This window comes from Leuresthes tenuis, unplaced genomic scaffold (genome assembly GCF_036924035.1).
Source record: "Leuresthes tenuis unplaced genomic scaffold, fLeuTen1.0.hap1 SCAF_2, whole genome shotgun sequence".
Taxonomy (NCBI): domain Eukaryota; kingdom Metazoa; phylum Chordata; class Actinopteri; order Atheriniformes; family Atherinopsidae; genus Leuresthes; species Leuresthes tenuis.
In genome coordinates this window covers 17,258,484-17,278,697 of record NW_027325356.1, presented here as the reverse complement: position 1 = coordinate 17,278,697, position 20,214 = coordinate 17,258,484, and the positions used below count along the sequence as shown (strand labels likewise).

The following is a 20,214-nucleotide window of genomic DNA, read 5'->3' as shown; positions in this document are numbered from 1 at the left end:
CCGCTTCATGAACCTGTCAAGGGGAAGTTCGTTTTGTTATGGTAAAGTGCATGGTTAGAGCCTGAATTATCTGGAGGTAAGTAAGAAAAGCACTGCTGATTTTTACAAGTTAGCAACTGATTTTCTGTTTGACCCTTCCTTTTCCCAAAACGTGATCTTAGTAGTTCGAAGTTCTTGGCAATGACCAGGCGAAACTCAGTGTCTAAAAATATCTCCCCGTGGCTTTGTACGGAAACTACCTTCTTCATTCAATGTGATCATCCAGATTCAGATTATTGACTGACAGAATTGACCTCTTCGAGTAAACTCTCGTTTTCTTCCAGCTTTAGCGATCAGAACAGAATAAACTATAGTTCAGCCTCTTTGTCAGTGGTACATGACATCAGAACAAACCGCACGCAGGACACTCTGTTCTTTATGGTGTTATGAATGGAGATGTCAGCAGTGCCAATGAGCACAGAATGGGAAAATGGCTATATTTTAAAGCTGGTTATTATGTAATGGAGGATCAATGGTATGATATTTTATTTATTTTAGGTTAACAATGTGTCATCATTTTAAACGTAAAGCAATTTTTTTTATTTTTTTTTTTTATACAAATTTTCTGTGACATAAATTGAGTAGTGTAAAGGTGGAGAGGTGATGTGCACAGTTTTCATGTGTCTGGAGAAGTTTGTGAACCCTATACAATGGGCCTGCAACACACTGTTTTGCTTTATGGTTGCATTTTTGCAGACTTTTGATGGCGCCTTTGTGGTCTCTTCAACATGACAGCAAATTCATGTGTATGGCTGTACATTTGCAGGGCTCACATAGAGATTTTTTAATGCATCCCACAACAGTTGAGTTATCCAAAGAGCAAAAAATTTGCCAAATTCTCTAGTGTTAATTTGATGTGACAATGATACTGTCAAAGCATATCCAGCAATCTATTTTTATATCCAGAAAGTGGTATGTCACAACAAAAGTGCAGCACTGTGCTGCCACAGAGTATATTCCAGTAGCTGCAGGGTTAATGTATCCCCCCTCTATTCTGTAACTGAAAGGTTAATATGTTGTTGTATGTAACAAAGTATTCCATTATGTTAAGTTTCATTGGGGTATGCTTTATCATTATAAAATCGAATGCATTACATAGGCCATTAATGCACTTCTGTAAATGCATCAGAATAATCACGCATAATTTCATGTGCCTGTGCACATGGCAGCAGTTCTGCTGTATTTGAATATTTATACGTAGACTGAGCATTTTGAGTCGATGTTGAAAGTAACAATTCACGGCACATCTTGATGTCGTTAAACACAACAGAGAGGCAACTAGCATCACAGTGATATTGTCCTATATTTTATAATAAAAACAAAACAAAACAAAAACGACAACAATTACAAGTATAGAATCTACTCACCGTAAGTGAGCACATTGTATTCACCATGCTGCATTTTTAAGTTTCCAGCTTGTGTCACATGTGCAGACTAGGTCTCCATATTTACTGATGTGTGGGTGTAAATGGATAAATGATGGATCAGAATTATTAAGCTGCTTTGATTTCAGTCTCTATGACTTGTGCATGTTTGTTCTCAGTCAGTAGGGGTGAAACAGTTATCAACTGTATTGGCAACTGTATTATTTTTATATTATACTATACTATATATACTATCAGCATAGGAGAAAAAGCACAGGTTTTATTGACTTCAAATATGTTTTGAGAACTCCTGATGCTCTGTTAATCTTGGTATCTTGATATCCCTGTTAATCCCTTAATATCCCTGTTAATTTGTGCACTCTGATGTCCACTATTACAACTGGTTGACTGATGAGTGATCGCTGATATCCTTGAGACAGCTGTAAAAAGCTTTGTGTGGCAGAGAGAGGCCAGAGGCAGCGCAAGATCACAGGATGCTGAGATGCTCCTGAGGAAGCAATCGCCCAACTGCTCATTTTACAAATGCTCTCAGCAGAGACAGTCCTGCTGTTTTGACAGCACTGTTGAGATTTATATGTGCTGACAGCAGGCCAAGGAAATGTATCATGACTGACAACACTGAGCATTGTGGAAAGCCTATACGAGACAAATAAGATGCGCTGACTGACCTGCATCTCAAACGGGGGAGAGCGTGCTTCAGCAGTGCAGTTTGCATCATGGATGAGTACAGTGCTTTCTCCACATCTTATGAATATTCCCAGCCCACTAATTAGCGATTCTCTCTTGGACTGCAGTGCCTTGTTTTGTGTGTGACAGCACACCAAGCGGCCCACGGTAATTGTACAAAAATAACACACATCCACCTTTTCCAAGTGTCATCTAGCGAGTAGGTGTTTTTCTGCAGTGTTATTGTCTGTTCTATCAGTCTCTGTATCTGATTGAGCTATATAATGGCAGCAGTCATAACATGTCAGACTTTTCCTGGTCAGAATGTTTTGGTTTCTTTAGACTAATTCTGCCATCGGTGTTGAACTGAAGCAGTGCACTTTTTGTGTCCGGAGGATGCGAGATTGTCATCAACGTGCACCGTATTTATTGTGTTAACATTGAAAGGAGGGCAATAGTCGAAGTGCACGAGTACAATAAGCATTGGACAGGTTTTGTATACTGCTAATTTTGTCGTGGTAGTATTTGACTTTTTCCATTTCTTCAACATCCCATATTTTGAATTGTTTATTTTGGTTTTCTGAGATTTTTTTTTTTTTAGCAGATGTTCCATCATTAAACAGCAAGCCACAATTAGCTTGACCCATAGGGTCGAGACATTGAAACTCTAAAAATATTGAAACAATCTTAAGAATTGAAGGTTAGTTGAGATGTCTATCATTAGCTTGCGTTGAAATATACAGGTTTGTGTCATGAGTTGGGCAGTGGATAACCCAAACTCCTTTGTAAATCTGATTTAACACCAGATAACATCACTAAACTCTCTCAGCACCAGGCCAGCACCATGCAATCACTTGGGGTCAATACAATAAGGCTTAGTGACTGATTTTTTTCCCATTGAATGTAATTGGCTGGAGACTCTGTCAACCTACACTTCCTTTCAGTTCACAGCAGTTGTATTCATATCACTCGGCTATTATTTGCTCTGGCTGACCCACTGATTGTAGGCATAAACCCTGAGCTCCTCAAATAGTAACCTCGCTCAGCTGTTTCAGGGCTGTGTTACTGCTAGCAACAATGAAAAGAGCAATATGAAGATCAGTCTTTTCAATTAAGCTTCTGATACAAGGCAGTCCTTGGAGAGATGGGGGGGGTAGAAATAGTCCTCTGTCACTGGGACTTTTACATCTGTCACTCCCCATTCAGCCAGGTGTCTGTGTTTAAATCGGCAGGATTAGCTCCGATTGCACTGATAGTTGAAACGGACCCCCCTGGTTGACAAAGCTCCTCCCTTTTATAGCTCACATTAAGATCAAATCAAGTTTCACGCAACAGGACTAAAGCACCCACCCTCCCCTGCCTTCTGCTGCTCAGAGGAAGACATCAGAGGTGGGATTCGTCCCCACTCTGGTCTGGCTGCTCCACCAGACTCCTTTCCATCTGGGATCCTCAGGGAGAAGAAGAAAATCTGACAAGGGGCTCGTAAGCCTCTTAGCCCCCCTGTTGCCCAGTTTTCTCTCAGCCCATGTTTTCCTAATTTAGTTGTGTAAGAAGTCCACTGCAAGGCCCTTGTGTGCTGTTTGGATTGAAATTCTCTTTGTGGTTCTAATAGACTGGCCATGTATATCAATTAACACTACTCAGCCATGGCAGGGTCAAATCTCTCGAGACCTGTGGAGGTAATTCCTTTCTGACTATTTCCTTATGGCTTCAATAATGTGTATTTGATTAAGTCTTACTTTTGACAAGCTGTTATTTTTGTGGGTTTTTTTTTTTTGCAGTTACCTCAATTTAGCTCCTATAGCTAAATTGAAATTCAACAATCCCCCTTCTTCTTAACATCTTAACTTTTTAAATAGCTTAAATAGTTATTTGAAAAGAAAAACAACTGTCAAGAAATAGATTTGTAAAATAGAACAGCAACTTTCTAAATTCTGTTCCATTTTTTTCCAAACTACTGATTATTACGCCTTTATGTATGTGCCACTACAACAGACAAGAGGCCTCTTTATTCAGGTTTGTGCACATGTCCGAAAAACACCTTGTTTGGAGCCGTTTTGATATCCCCACCACTGCAGCACTTCATGCTCATATTTGGCATTGAGGGGGGGAAAAGAGCCCCCCCCCCCCCCCCCCCCCCCCCCCAATGCCAAATATGAGCTCCTCATTCATCTACTTCTGATTGCTCAGCCCTGAATGAACGAGGCTCCTTCAGTAAGAGGATCACAGAGTTAAAAACACAACGATATGTTTCCATCTGCAGCCATTCATACGGGGTCTCCCTCATTTCCACACTGTAGCGCTGTGCTGTGACAACAGGAGGCCAGCAGCCACAGATGGTTCTGCAGGGAAGGCTGCATTGACTCTTTTTTTTGTTTTCCCATGGACATATTTGGCGTGTAATCCTGGATTAACAGAAAGACTTTGTGTTAGTTTACAGCTGTAATACAGAGTTCAATTAATGCCGGTTGCCCCGTGTGTTCTGGGTATTAGGGGCAAGAGATAGTATGGGTTGCCTGACTCTTTGCCCTGGGGAATTAGAGGTAATGGAGATCTAATCAGAGGTCTCTGTGGATGTCCACCTCATTCTGAATCCCAAAGGAGTCACTACACCTCACATATTCTACTTTCTGTGAAGCACATAGGTGACGCTATTGTCCGTGCAGATACACACAGACACAGACACACACTATCAATGACAGAGGGTGCCTTAGTAAACCAGGCGGCTGCATATGGACTCTCTTGATATCAGTCACTGGCCGTGTGATCTTGTTATGCAAAGTCCCTTAATCCCCACCTATGATGAATGCATGCTGGAATGGAGAGGTGGGGTGGGGGGTGATGAAATAGAGATATGAGGGCAGCTGTTTGGGAGGCTGTCCACTGTGCTTTGCGAATGAGCGCTAACAAAGATTCCTTATCCCCGGTCCAGCAGAAGGTGCCGCACATGTGAGATCATGTCTGAGAGTGCATTACTATTCTGCTATGACAGAGATGCTGGTGGAGCAAGCCAAGAGCAAGGTGAACAGAGATGAGCATGTTGTCTTTGCACAGGCCTGAGATTCACATTAACCTTTAGACCACTTTCTTCCCAACAGAGGAATTAGAGGGCCAGAGGTGTTATTGTAGCAGCTGGGGAAGGACTGAGTTTAGAGGTCCTGTGGAACAGAACAAGAAACCGGGAGTGGGTTGCAACTGGAGAGGGGCACTTCATTTGGGCCCTGCGCAGAGTGTATATATGCCCCCCATCACCTGCTCAAGCTTTTTCATTCCCCGTATTTGTGAAAAGCAGAGGGTTGCTAAGGGTGATGGGGAAACAGAGGGGGGAAGCAGCAGATAGGGTGGTGAGAGGATGGAGTTGGTCTTTTTTGGATCAGAGAGGATGGTGAATGGGCCAAAGAGACAAACCACACTAGAGATGAAAGCATATTAGATAGTGAGTTTAAATAGGTGAAGTCTAGTTAGAATTACGAGAGAGCGGTGTGAGTGTGAGAGAACGAAGAGTGGAGGGGGGTAATGGGATTAGGGGTAACACCTTTGGCAGGGCTCGGATAGCCACCTGACACCCGGTCTGTTGGGAACCAAGGGAGAAAGGAGGTGGAGGTGGTGGGGCAAGGGAGAAATTGGGGGTCTAATCCTTGTCCATCTTTGGGAAGTCATTCCCAGAGCTCTAAGGATTTGGGGCTTTGGTTTCCGCTCTGCTTGCTTTGGTTAATAATACCCTGGGAGGGAGAGGAGACATGGAGAGAAAGAGAGGGAAGGAGACAGAAGGATTTTTTTTTAGCCTGTGGTGGACTGGCAGGATAGCAACCTTATGTAAAAAAAAAAAAAAAAGAACATGTTTGAAGCACACACTAACATCTAAGCCATGTGGTATCAATTGTTATACTGTCTGTGTTTGTGTAAATGCAGGTGTGTGTGTGCGTGTGTGTGTACGCTAGGGCTCTTTCTACGTATGCACACTGCATAATAGGGCGTAAATACTGGCTCGCTTTACTCCGTCCATCCCACAGGCTGAGTAAAAGTCAATAACCAGAGTGGCTGAGATGTTTGCTTAGAAGACACATGTGGATAGTACTGGTGTGTGTTCAAGTGACAATGTTTGCAAAGCAGTTGTAAGGGTGCCTCGGTGTCTTTGTGTTTCTATGGTGCTGACAGAAGTTGATAACTGCTCTAATGACTGTGGTGGTGGTGGTGGAGGCAGCGGAGTGTCAGGGACTGGCTGCAGACAGGGCAGAGCTGCTTGGCTGGATGTGTCACAGCTTCTGTGTTTGTGCATCACCTGCGCGCAAGGTGTTGATAGGTCCATCCCACACAAGATCAAAGTTCAGGGCAGTTTTCTGGTGTGAACCGGCCGCTCAGCCCTTGAGAATGAAACACCAGAGAATGTGCCATCTTAGCAGTAGGCCAACTGTGACAACCTTGTTCACACCTTCAGAAATTAAACCCCAAGCAAGCTTTTGTTTTTAGAAATGCTGTAAATAATGTAAGCCTACCAGGAGTGGATCAAATATCCAACATTGACAAAGAATGTACCATCATTTCTGGGTGTTCTGTTTTATAGGTGGAGATGTTCCGTCGTGCACTTGGGAAGACCTTGGGCTTTGTGGGTTACACAATCCAGTATGGCTGCATCGCTCACTGTGCCTTTGAATACATTGGAGAGTTTGTGGTGGTTTGTATTAAGATTAAAGACTTGATTCTTTCTTCTTTTTTTTTTCTCATATTAATGTTTCTATGGACAAGAAATAATTGTGTTTTCTTATTTTTAATTTTTGTTGGTCTTGATTCAGTGTTCTGGTCCATCCATGGAGCCCACCATTATAAGCCATGATGTCGTCTTCTCTGAACGCATGAGTCGTCACCTTTGTAAAATACAAAAGTGGGTAGAAGTCCTGTGCATCATGTTGATTAGGCACTCAGAAGACACAGCAACCATTATGGTTTCCACTAAAACAATTGTGGCCTGTAGTTTAGCTCCAAATATATGTTGAATAGCACAGTCATTGGACCGTCTGTTCTTATTTGTTAAGTGATTGTTATTTTTCATTTTCAGGGGTGACATTGTAATTGCAAAAAGTCCCTTTGACCCAAATATGAACATTTGTAAAAGGGTGATTGGACTGGAAGGTGACAAGGTTTGCACAAGTTCCCCATCAGATCTGTTCAAGACCCACACATTTGTAAGTATATGTATATCACACACGCCTGTGCTCGTTGAAGTGTTGCACTTTTCATACATATATATTTAAATATATACACACAATTATGCCCTACTTTACCAAGTGAGGATTCAGATGGTAGTTTTGTTTCAAACAGCCACAGCTCAGTGAGGTTCTTTAAATAAAAAAGCTTTAAAAAAAAAAACAAGGAAATAGTGAATGAATGAATAATATGTTTAGGACAAAACACTTGATAGTTACTTTCACCCTGAACTGGCGAGCAGAATCGTCATGCATTATGCAAAACCGTGTCTGTGTCTTTCTTTGAATGTGTACCACAGTCTACAGACTGTCACAGTTGTTTACATTTTAGACCACGCATATCCATTTTGTGTCACTGGTCAAAATATTAGCTTTTGACAACACATATATTTCCTCAGAACAGTGATAAAAACCAGAGAGTATACAGGGGTTCTGCTGCTGAAACCACTGTCATTGCTTTTCTATTACTACTCTCCCCAACACCCACAGCTCAGGCCTGCAATCTCTCTGAAGCCTGTTAGAGTTAGTGCCAGCTGAGTGGACAGACTGATGGGTGGGAGGAGGGGTGTCTCTGTGTGTGTGAGTGCACGGAAAGTCCACGAACCATAGGTTGTGTTTATGCTGCATGTTTTTGAATTTAGTTTGTATCGTATAGACGGTGGGATGATACTTGAATGAGTTCAGCAGAACATAGCACAAGGCTAAGCCTGCAAGTGTCATTCATCAAATGAAAAAGTAAACGGAACACGGTAAGTTTCCTTTACCAACAATTTCTCCTTCACATCCAGAGGACTGAAGTGTGTAAGGGTGGCATCATTGCATTGTTAGAAATGTCTTAGCGTGGGTCATTTGGAGTCACTTGGAGGCATGTATTACATTTCCAACAACTGTACACATATTCAGAAATAGTTTATGTTTAGTACTAAACAGTTTCCGTTTGTTCACTCTTTCACAAACTGATCGACACAAGCAGCAACTTCTGGGGCTGAAGAATGATGCCAACGCTGTTTGCCAACAATGCAACTTTGGGCTACTTCCAAAACAAGTCAATCCCCATTTTGAAACACTTTTCAGCCAAATTAAACACGTTTAAAGTCGGTAGCAAAACTTTTTCGGTATCTATAGCTATTTTCCCTGTAAAGGTGTTGGGCTTTCATATAACTCACCCCTTTAAGTTGTACTAAGGCTTTTGGTTCTTTATTGAAGGCATAGCCTAAGAGCCCCTGTTACAATTGGGTTCAGAATGTTAAATTAGTAAACTTTGTTGTTTGAAAAAAAAAAAAGAAAATCTTTCTCAAACTTAACATTGCGTCAGCACATCTTGTCTTGCTGTCTTTAAGAACCCACTTCCAAAGGGCCCCGTCTGTTCTGGCTGGTTATCTCATTGATCAAAAATGATTGAATGCATGGCAGCCTCTGTCTTTGCCATTTTTCCATTGCATGCCACAGCTTGACTAATTCTCTACTTTGCTTTCCGCTGCTAACGCTATTTTCCTCAACGTTGGCAGAGCAGCTGCTTCTCATTGCAGTACTGTGTGAAACCGCTGTGACAGAGATGGGACACAAAACTCCCCCAGTCATTGCAATGTTTGAGTTTGAAGGAGTTGTGATCTTTTCATAGTGAGCATCACAAGACTGCGCTACACAACTCACCTCCTGTCAGTAGAGAGGAAAAAAAAACCAAGTCATGCACTCGTTGTTTTAAAGCTGTCGTCTCAGATCTCTAATTTCTTATCCATGTTTTGCAATCCATGCCTGAATATTTGCAAATTATGTGCATGGATTTGCACTGTGACTTCGGCGCTGCTGCAAAGACGGTGCTACTCCCACAGATGAACATCCTCTCTGACCCACCAGCGGTCTGTAGTGTCTGTTTAGTATCAGCTCACCTCACTTAAATCAGTGCTATTAAAAAAAAGTCACCGATACCAGGACTACAGGAGTATTAATATGAACTCTGCTATGTAATGGAAAAGCTCCATTTGTTTAAGGTAAACTGAGAAGTGTTCAAGCAATTCAGGAGCACTGTCTTCTGTGGGAGTGAGTAACTCCCTTTGGTGTGTACTTTGAACTTTGTAACTTTGCAGACCAATCACACCCAAGGAAATACGAGTGAATGTAAAAGAAATCACCAGAAGCATTTTCTGCCTTCTTTCATTGGAAGGTGAGTGCTTTGAATGCCCCTCGGGTTCCTTGTTATATTCATCGCTTCTGCCTCCAGCAACCCTGTAAGGCAATGAAAAAATGACAAACTCAAGACTTGAAAATGCCAGTCCCCAAATCCGTGGGTATCTTTCAGGGTTTCGATATTTTTAATCTTTATTTTGTAATTAAAAAGAGCACTGATTGTGTGTTCATGACAGCCAAAACAAAACTATGAACTATATATACTGCTATATACTATATAAACTATAAAAATGATGACTTCAGTCATAGATAAACTTAGCAAACTCTAACTTTGAAGTTTAGAAAAATCTCAATTACACAGTCCCAACAGTGTTTAAATCTCAGCTAACCTCATACATGTTTGGCTTTTTAAAATTCCTGGGGCAAAATCGCTGTCGTGTGTAACAGCATCTGTGGTAACTGAGAAAATACCTGTTTTTCACATAAATGTTTGAGCCCCCTCAGGGCTTTTTTCTTTTAGGATATACGTGTGTTTGTGTGTGATTATCATGATGGTGTTAGGCATAATGGGTAGAGCCATAAAGATGAATTTTCGAAGGCAGTGTTAGACCCTGTCATCACCTCCTTGCTTGTTCAGACTGACAAGCACGTCTTTTCCACCCTCGGAGATTCAACAACGGACTAATTGCTCTCTCGCCTTTTAGGAATCATTTCTCTGTCTGAGATATTGAGTCAAAACAATGACACTTGATCCCTAATATTATACCAGCAGAGATTGAGACGTGTGAGCAATAAAATGCCCCCATATGTTCTGTTTCTTGCAGTTAATATAGACAGAGTAATATGGTGAAAGATTAACTCAGTATTCATATACAGGATAAAGATGAACTTGATTCCCCACCCCAATCATGTTAACATAATGAGTAGTGTAATGGTATTTGCTGTTCAACAACAGTGCTCCACAGTGAGGAGAGCTCCAGTTTCAGCTCCTCTCGACACGTCTCTGACAGGTACACAATGCTTGGCATCGGCCCAACCTGAAACCACGGGATGGGTGCAGGCGTTCCCATCCATCACACCGGAGTCCCCGGCAGAGATGATCCAAGTGACTACAAATTTAAATACTTCAACTCTGTGTTGAGCCCGCGCGGCTATTTGGAAATGTGTGTGGAAATCTGTTCCCCTGTCAAAACCAGACATATGGATCGTGCAAGGTGCCAAATTGACAAATTACTCACATATCTCACCACCCTGTCTCTTCAGAGAAAGAGCTTAATTGCTGCCGTTATGTGCGAGCAAAGGAATTAGTCGAGCTGCCCGCATGATTTTTATTTGTTATTAGTGCTTTAACTGTCCTTTTTGTTTGAGTGCATCATCTATTTTTTAGTACTACCATACATCAGTCTCGTTTTGATTGATAGGTTTTCTTCTTCTGACTTTTTTTCTTCTTCTTCTTCTTCTTCAGTTTCCATGTTCACATACCTGTGACTTGACAGGTGATCAGTAGCAGCCTTTATCCTAATGCTTGCCACTCTGCTGCAGGTCAAGTTTCAAACCTCTTCAGTTTATCACTTCTGTTAAGTAGTGCCTGGTTGATCCTTCAAGTGGATTAGTCTTTACTCAGGCTTGAGTTTTTCTATGAGGCTATTTGTTTCGTGTAGCTTGAAAACGTAGTGTTTACTTTTGCCGTGGCTGATCGGATGTTGTAGATTTGCATCAGTCGTTCTGATCAGCTTACACATGGCTTTGAACATGATTTATGGGTGATATGTGCGATATCTCTTTGCAAAATACTGGACAGGCTCGTGAGATTTCCTAATCAAAGCATCATTCCTTCAAGTTCAGTGCAATTAAGATGATACTTTTATTTATATATATATATATATATAAATAGAGAGAGAGAGAGAGAAACATTATTTTGATCTGGCAGACGACAAACAGTGATGTTTCTTTTCCCTGTGCTTGGGAGCCAGCATATGTTGCCATGTTAATGAGGTGTAATGGTGAGAATCCTGCATGCTGACATATGGTTCTCAGATGACTCCTTTAATGATATTCATTTGTGTCGCTGTTATTCAGTGAGTTGTTTACCTCGTGTTAGGTCAACATGTCACTGGCTTGTGATTATGTCACATCATCTGTCTCAATTATCAAATATGAAATGAAATGCAGCATCCCACAGTAGGACTGAGGAGCAATCAAAGAACAGGGTGACAAGAATATGAACATCAGCGTTATCAAAGATGTGACATCACCTCACTGTGGCAAGTATTCTGTTTCTGTACTCGCGTAATTCTTTCTTCCAGAGGACTTTTGCCGTTAAAAAGTTAGGCAACACAAAAATAGACCCGCGGATTGTGATGCCCATTATGACAATATAATGTGTTGTTGATCCTGTCTGCACATATAGGGGGGACAGCGCACTTAATTAGGGCCTTGACAAGCCTACTCTCCTCAAGTGATGAGATTAATCATAATTGGTGTCAGAGTGAATTAAAGCCCGCTTGGATGACCGCCCCACTGGCAGGTCGGACCGCGGTGGAGACCCTTGGACACTGCTGCTAGCCGCAGCTTAGCTCTCTCCCTCTCCCTCTCCCTCCTCTCCCTCTGCCCAGCTATCTCAGGCCCCTCTCTGGCTTTGCCCTCCCTGGTTAAGAGGGGCGCAGATCTCAGCCAACAGCCTAATGACCCTGTTTGAAGTTCTCCTAAATCCCCATCCCCCGACTCTGCCCGTTACCCATGACCCTTTCCTAAGACGGTGCAGGGTTAAAGAGGGACAGGCAGGTTAACATTAAGGCTGAGGAGGGAGTGACGGCTGAGGCGACCCGTTGGGGGTAGCGGTGGGGTTAAGGTAGATTTTCACCACAAAATAGAGCGACTAACCTGAACACACTGAAGGCAGTCTTAGGAACTTGCTATGTTTTTGATCCCACTGTTGTGCCGTGGAACAGTCTACATCTTAACAATTCTTGCCCTCTTTTTGTGTGTGTGTGGTGATGTTTTTAGGTTCCAACAGGCCATGTATGGGTAGAAGGTGATAACCTTAGGAATTCCACAGACTCAAGGAATTATGGCCCAATTCCCTATGCCCTCATCCGAGGGCGTGTTTGCTTAAAGGTAACAAGTGAAGTTTACTCAAACGTGTTCTTTTGCAAAGAAAGTGGGTTACTGTTTTACACTCTAATACATGGGTTTTGAACTTTGGTTAGGTGTCTTTGGCTCCTGTGCGCTTTTTTTTCTCATTATATTTTCTGATCAATTCTTTATTGTAATTTTAAGCACAATTCAGAGATATTAATGTGTTGGGAGTTTAAAGTAAGTGTGCCTGATTGACCAAAACTTGGGACAACATATTGTCCAGCTTTCCATTCTGCTACGTTGTCATGTCACTGTATGTCATAGCAACCATGACCCTGGAAACGGGTCACGCAACCTTCTGTCCATCTGATTGGACAGAGGCACTCCACTAGAGGCCCTATCACGGCAGTTGATGAAATAACAGGATTTTCAACGAGGTCAAATACATCATTAAAAGTCGTATTAGCGAGTGTGTGAAATAAAGCATTACACACGAGGGTTTGGAGCCACTTATTTTGCTTATACGTGTCTTATGTCTCTTAACTCCTTGTTATTCTGTTTTCTTTGTCCTTTACAGCTCTGGCCGCTGCATAGTTTTGGCACACTGAATGAAAGCCCAACCGAACGGATCATTGGAACTAGGGGTGACTCAGACTCAGACTGACTCATCCACTTTGTGAATAGTGTACGCTGCTGTACTTGGTTTCATTTTTAAATAAAACTATTTTATTCAATTTTATTTTAAGTCATGTCTATTTGATTAAGGTGAGCAGCATTTTACCTGTATGTTTTTCTTCTTTTTTTGCAAACACACTTGCATTCACACATGAACTACAGTGTGATATTTCTTACCATTAGAATTGTTCGGCCTTTGTCATCTGGACAGTGCCTTGCAAAGGTATTCGCCCCCCTTGGCATTTTTCATGTTTTGTTGCCTCACAAACTGGAATTAAAATGGATGGTTTGAGAGTTTGCACCATTTAATTTATAGAACATGCCTGATGTTTTTTTGTTTTCTTTTATTGTGAAGCAAACAACAAATAGGACAAAATAACAGAAAAGTTCAGCATGCATAACTTTTCACCACCCCTAAAGTCAGTACTTTGTAGAGCCTCCTTCTGCGGTAATTACAGCTGCAAGTCGCTTTGGATAAGTCTCTATGAGCTTGGCACATGTTACCACTGGGATTTTTGCCCATTCCTCAAGGCAAAACTGCTCCAGCTCCATCATGTTGGATGGTTTTCGCTTGTGAACAGCAATCTTCAAGTCTAACCACAGATTCTGTATTGGATTGAGGTCTGGACTTTGACTAGGCCATTCCAACACATTTAAATGTTTCCCCTTAAACCACTGGAGTGTTGCTTTAGCAGTATGCTTCAGGTCATTGTTCTGCTGGAAGGTGAACCTCCGTCCCAGTCTCAAATCACAGGCAGACTGACACAGGTTTTGGTCAAGAATATCCCTGTATTTAGCACCATCCATCTTTCCCTCAACTCGGACCAGTTTCCCAGTCCCTGCTGCTGAAAAACATCCCAACAGGATGGTGTTCTTGGGGTGATGGGATGTGTTGGGTTTGCGCCAGACATAGCGTTTTTTCTAGGTGGCCGAAAAGTTCCATTGTTGTCTCATCTGACTACAGCACCTTCCTCCATACATTTGGGGAGACGCCCACATGCCATTTTGGCAACCTCAAAACTTGCCTTCTTATTTTTAACACTAATGGCTTTTTTTTTGGCCACTCTTCCATAAAGCCCAGCTCTAGAGAGTGCATGGCTTACTGTGGTCCTATGGACAGATGCTCCAGTCTCTGCCGTGGTACTCTGCAACTCCTTCAGGGTTACCTCTGGTCTCTGCGCTGCCTCTCTGATTAATGCCCTCCTTGCCTGGTATGTGAGTTTTGGTGGGCAGCCCTTTTTGGCAGGTTTGTTGTGGTACCATGTTTTTTCCATTGCAAGATGATGTATTTGATGGTGCTCCAGGGGATCATCAAATATTTGGATTTTTTTTTTTTTATAACCTTACCCTGACTTACACCTCTCAGCAACTTTGTCCCTGACTTGTTTGGAGAGCTCCTTGGTCTTCATGGTGTGATGCCTCTTGCTTAGTGGTGTTGCAGCCTCTGGGGCCTTTCAGAAAAGGTGTTTCTACTGACAGGTCATGTGACACTTAGATTGCACACAGGTGGACTTAATTTCACTAATTATGTGACTTTTGAAGGTAATCGGGGCTTCGTAGCAAAGAGGGTGGATACATATGCACATGACAAATTTCAGTTTTTTATTTTTTATATTCTTTTTTTAAAAAATATACATTTTTCTCATTTCATTTCAACAACTTAGACTATTTTGTGCAAATCCATCACATAAGATAAGACTTAAAAAACATTTAAATTACAGGTTGGAATGTAACAAAATAGTTAAAAAGCAAGGGGGGGGGTTACTTTTGCCAGGCGCTGTACAGTGTTCATTGTAGCTGTGCAGCACTGTAGGAAGAGCATTGCGTGAGCAATGAGTAAAAGTTGGGTCTCTGTGGAGCTGCTAACGGCAGAGCTGGCAGAGGCGAAGATGAGAAGCACAAGGTTTATGTGCTCATTCGTTAACAAGTCTTACAAATAATGATGTTGATAATAATGACGTTTTAAAGTTAATGACCTCATACATACCGGCAAATATAGTGGAATATCAAACTGTCTGCTTAAACTGACCCTTATGTACCCTTAAACCGCATAAAGTCTTTGCGGGATACTTATGCATGTGCTTTACAAGGAGATATCTGCATGAGTTTACAAAGTACAACTTCAGGAATTATTTGTTTCAATCCCCTTACAAAGATCTTATTAATGTAATGTTTACCCTTTCTTGGCATTATGGTAAAACAAAAGCTCTCTGGTTCTTCAATATTTCATTAGGCTGCAAAGGCAATTGAAAAAAATGTTAACATTTCCCATTTAACCATACAATATTAATATGCACTTAGTAAGGCCTCACTCAACACTGAATACGTTATGTGTGTGTATGTGGTACCTCATACTCAGTACTGTATGTATGCCCTCATGGCAACGTTTTTTTTTTCCCCATCATGAACATTACTGGTGTTATTGGGATGATGGTTAAAGAGACAGCGCTGCTACCGCAGATTACTCCTAAAAATCGGATTATTTGGACAACTACTGTACGCATTTATGATTGTACAGAACTACAGATGCATAACTTGAAATATGTTGTTGCAGATTCTCAGTCATCCAGGTCCATTTTCAGAACATGACTTGGAAGTGGATGCAATGCGTTGATAGCGATGAGAAAGGGTTGCATCAGAAATTGGTTAAAAAAAAAAAAGATAAAACCTGACGGTCAAGTCAATTTGTGAAAGTAATTTAGTTTCCGCTTGTAAATGGCAGGTAAATTTCTAACTAAAGCACACAGGAACAGTTATTTTGCATGATCTGTCACTACGGTGCCTAGAGCAGAACATATTCAGAGCAGAAATGTGATCAGTGGGGAAATCCGCGCTGCTTCTTATATTTTTCACCATGCTGCTGACTGTCAGAAGAAGCCCTGCTCCATGTTTGAAAGTCTCGCTCATCCAACTTAGACCTTCTTGGGCAAAGGGACATAACAGCACATTCACCATACTGAGCTCAGCTGGTCGTCCTCCGAGGCAGAGAGGGACTCTTCTCCTCTGAGCTCCCCAGGGGAAGTGAGTTCTGGGCAGCCGTGGGTCCCTGTCCAGCTGCTTCCTCTGTCTGCAGGGGACCAGAGGGTCACAGACAAGGCTCACTGTGACACTGAATTATCTGCCTCAGCGTGATTGTGCCTGCTGGGTGGGACACTCAAGAATGTGTGTGTTTATGTGCTCATGAAAAATATTTATGCTTGCTTCTAGCACATCTCAGCTCTCAAGGTTTTATATTCATCTGTTGCGTGTCAACATGGTGCCACTGTTCAGCTGAAATGCTGACACAAGTAATCTTACCATGTCCCTTTAAAGATACTGCCCCACAGAGGGAGCTATGGCTGTTTGTTCATATAACTCAAGCCTGGGTGGATGAAAAGCTATTTGTGATTTGAGCAATGTTACCAAGGTTAAAGCTGAAGACTGTGGAATCACACCACCTTAGGCCTACTGGAATAAGTATATCCATTATCCTTTTTCTCGTGGGATAAAGACCAGTCCACCCTGAGGTGAATTTTGGCACCATCAGAGGGAAGACTGGTCATTTAGGTTAACTGATAACATGTCTCAATTTGAGCCACGTATTACTTTATATATACAGATTCGGTAGTTGTACAGTATATTGTTCTCATTGTCATACTCTAAGTTGTACCAGAGTTCCAAAGAGATGACCGAGCAAAGGTGTATATCATTATCATGCTGAGTGGGCACAAAGCTGTGAGTGAGGCAGGAGGAGATGGAGATCGGAAGAAACGGACAACAGACAGCTGTGCTGAGCTATGCAGCGCTGCAGAGTCAGGCAGTGGGGCTGTCAGGAAGTGTTCAGGTGTGTTTGCTGCCTATGTACAAGAGGATGGGGACAGAAGAAAAGTGGGCTGTCTTTGACTTACAATAGAATGCTGCTTCATTTTGTAGATATTTTCTATATCTAATTTCCTATAGGAATAAACTGCATATTAAAGTTATTGCTGCAGTGAAAGAAAGAAAGTTTCAGCTCCCTGTGTGGAATTGGATTAAATATGTTAAACGGAAAAACATATTTAAAAAAAATACTCGAAATCCTAATAACATATACAGTGAAATATTTTTTTCTTAAACTTTTGGAAGAGTACCATTGTGTTCCATCACTGAGAAGAAGTTGGGAATAATTGCCTAACTGGAATAAGATAAGATGAACCTTTATTAGTCCCACAGTGCGGGGAAATTCACATTGTTCCAGCAGCAAAATACAGTAGAACAGGCCAGAGGAATCGAGAGAGAAAGCCACAAGGAGACTATGATATATACAATGGGTATTAACAACTGAAATATAAATTAATCATTTCCTAACTGCCTCTGATGTGATTAGATGCTATAGGGGAATAAAACTGAGCTAAGAGAACCAGACATTTCCTCTTAAAAAATGAATAAAATAGCTGGCATCTACATTACTCACAATGCAGCCTGACTGCAGACAGTGTTTTGGGCTTTCAGCTCAGTCTGCATCCCTTACCGACACTGCCTTGGATCGGTTTACAAGACTTTGCACAGCTCACAAAATGAAAATTCTGAAGATTTTGCAGAAAATGAAAAGCTAAACAATTAGAAAATGTTCTAAACCATATATATTTCCAAGAGGTTATAAAGCTGCTTTAAAGCTGAGAACCCACAGATGTCACAGGTCTGCAGTGTCTACCCACACTGACAGCAGCAGCTTGTGATGCTGTTGAAATCAGGAGGACAGTGCAGATTTATAGTCTACAGAAAGTGCCTGTAGCATTATATTGGTGCTGGAGATGTACAGTCATAGACTTACCGACGTTCAGTTGCCTGGTCTTCTTGGGTTTCCACTGATGCAGGCCAGTGGCTCTTTTTTCTTTTTTCGTGGCATCATGGAGACGTGCAAATTTTCTTAATCCTTTTTATAACTCTTGTCCACACGTTTTTTTTTTATAGATCTGGTCAACAATTGCTCAACTTACTTAAGGGGTAATGACGGCTTAAGACGAGGAAATCTTGGTTGTTTTATGCTGTAAGGCAGAGACACAGAATGGGGTTTCACAGGTTCTTCATGCTCCTCATTTCTCATGCTAGTTTGCCAATATGGAATTGAGGAAGTTTGATAGAATGATATGAATTTCATGGTGTCAAAATCCTTTGCAAGTAAAGATTTTGCGCATTCATGCCTTTGTTCCTCAAAAGAATCTCAATTCTCCCCTTTCAGTGGCACAATTAGTACAACATATTACTCTAAATACTTGCCCCGAGTGTACAGTGACAGTAGATGTGTTGTCTTGGGCTTGTTTTCTTGTGTTTACTTGCCAAATTCTGTCCTTTGATTGGGCTTTCACTTTCAAGTTTGACATTAAATTTCATACTGCACGACTGAAGTTCTTTTAAAACAAGCATTTTGATCAATTTGGTGTTATTAATGACTCAGTGTAGCATTCTTATATTGACAAGCTTTTTTGCACAGGCTTAATAAATAAGTAAAAAAATGAAAAAAGTAGATGAGAAATAACTGGAGGGTGATGACGAGACAAAGGGGAAGTGGAGTGGAGAATATAGTTGAATATGGGGCAGAGACAGGAAGACAGACAGTTTGTGTTCATTTCAGGTTAATTGAATCCTTTAAAAGCTCAAAGACACGTGAAAGAGGGGAGCAGGAGACATGGGTAAAGAGAGTAAGAGAAGCTGATGTCACCGGTAATAGCTTGATCTGTTTGTTTTCATATCCATGTTAGAGAACCTGACCCACAAATAAACTTAGGTCAGCTGCTGCAGCAGTATTCTGACATCCAAACCTTTCTCCTGGTGCTGCTTGCATACAAAAATATCTCTAATAAATCATGGTATACAAAGAGCAGCAGGTCACTAATGAAAATCTATTTAGAGATCTTTTTCACTTAACTGAAATCAAATCAATCGTGCATCAGTTGCCATACTTCTCTTTTAGCGTATTCTGGTTTTGTTGCTGCTTTCGGTTTTCTTCCTCCACTTTTTGTTTACACTCTCTCCTCTCCCATCCATTTGTGTTGCCGTTAGCCGATAAGGGAATTGCTCCTTTCACTGACGGATCCTTTCATTCTCCCCTTTTAATCAAGCCCGTTAGTACTTCTTAATTAAGACATCACAGTGGTGTTTGATCACTCTCGCTCTTCTGTGAGAGAGGCAGGGAGACAGACAGTGAAAGAGAGCATGAAAAAGAGTGTGTATACTCCACCAGTCCCTATTCTGCGTGTGAAGATGACTGAACAGCTTCAATTGGGCCAGATACACCTCCTCCAACTCTGTTCTGCCAGCCCTTGAGGCTTGTGGTTTGCACATCTCCCAAGCCAACAGGCGTCAACCTCCAGAGATCCATAATAGACAGATGGTATTGGAGGCTGGGAAGGATGACTATCGAGCTCCCTACTGTCAGTTTGTTCTGATGATCACACACACTAGGCAGTCAATACTCACAGTCCATTAATCAAAGAATTAAAAAAGAACACTAAGGCGATCTAGAAACTTTAGCATGATTTTATTTGAGAAGTGAGACTGTGAACTTCCAAACAATGAAAGGAACTCTTGTCTGCTTGTGTTAATACATGTGAAAAATAAGAATGCACAGTGAGGGGTTGCACAGGGGCACTAGCCTGCCTTTGGCCTCTGCATATCCCCCCTGAAGGCAATGAGAAGTATGAGTGCTTCTTTCCTCTAATGGAGTGGCTGGGTGGGATTATGTGTTTGTATGGGCCGTGGGACCTCTGCTGTATATACAGTACACTCACTAAGGGTGCAAAAGGAAAGCTATGGGACCTCTATCCTCAGGCAAGGAGTGATGCAAAAAGGGGCAGAGAAGGGTGGGAGGTTTGGTGACTGAAGCCTTAGTCGGACAGCCCTGACCTATATCCCCTTTTGCTTGATACGGAAAGGGAGCATAATTTGAAGATACACATTTGCTGTCAAGAGGGCTCTCTAGCTTGATAGTATCTTCTGTGGTTGAGACAGAGTAGGAATCGGGGGAGTGGAGTGTGCCTCATCTCCACAGTTTATTTAGAAAATACTCACGTTTATAAAAG

The 20,214-nt window shown here is 41.7% G+C and overlaps 1 protein-coding gene across 1 annotated transcript; it reads left to right on the top strand.

Moving 5' to 3' along the window:
• The first annotated feature begins 6 nt into the window (after positions 1 to 6).
• On the top strand, positions 7 to 13,238 carry immp1l (inner mitochondrial membrane peptidase subunit 1). The gene is made up of 6 exons (XM_072380411.1): positions 7 to 76; positions 6,655 to 6,765; positions 6,884 to 6,972; positions 7,147 to 7,273; positions 12,428 to 12,538; positions 13,077 to 13,238. The coding sequence occupies exons 2-6, from the start codon at positions 6,661 to 6,663 to the stop codon at positions 13,161 to 13,163; spliced, it is 519 nt and encodes a 172-aa protein (XP_072236512.1). The 5' UTR covers positions 7 to 76; positions 6,655 to 6,660; the 3' UTR covers positions 13,164 to 13,238.
• Positions 13,239 to 20,214: the final 6,976 nt, after the last annotated feature.

Bases quoted from the DNA above. Each gene is read 5' to 3' on its own strand.
- immp1l (XM_072380411.1), top strand. From the start codon at position 6,661: ATGTTCCGTCGTGCACTTGGGAAGACCTTGGGCTTTGTGGGTTACACA. The intron at 6,973-7,146 runs GTGGGTAGAAGT...TTTCATTTTCAG, and splicing joins CACCTTTGTAAAATACAAAA to GGGTGACATTGTAATTGCAA. The intron at 7,274-12,427 runs GTAAGTATATGT...TGATGTTTTTAG, and splicing joins TGTTCAAGACCCACACATTT to GTTCCAACAGGCCATGTATG.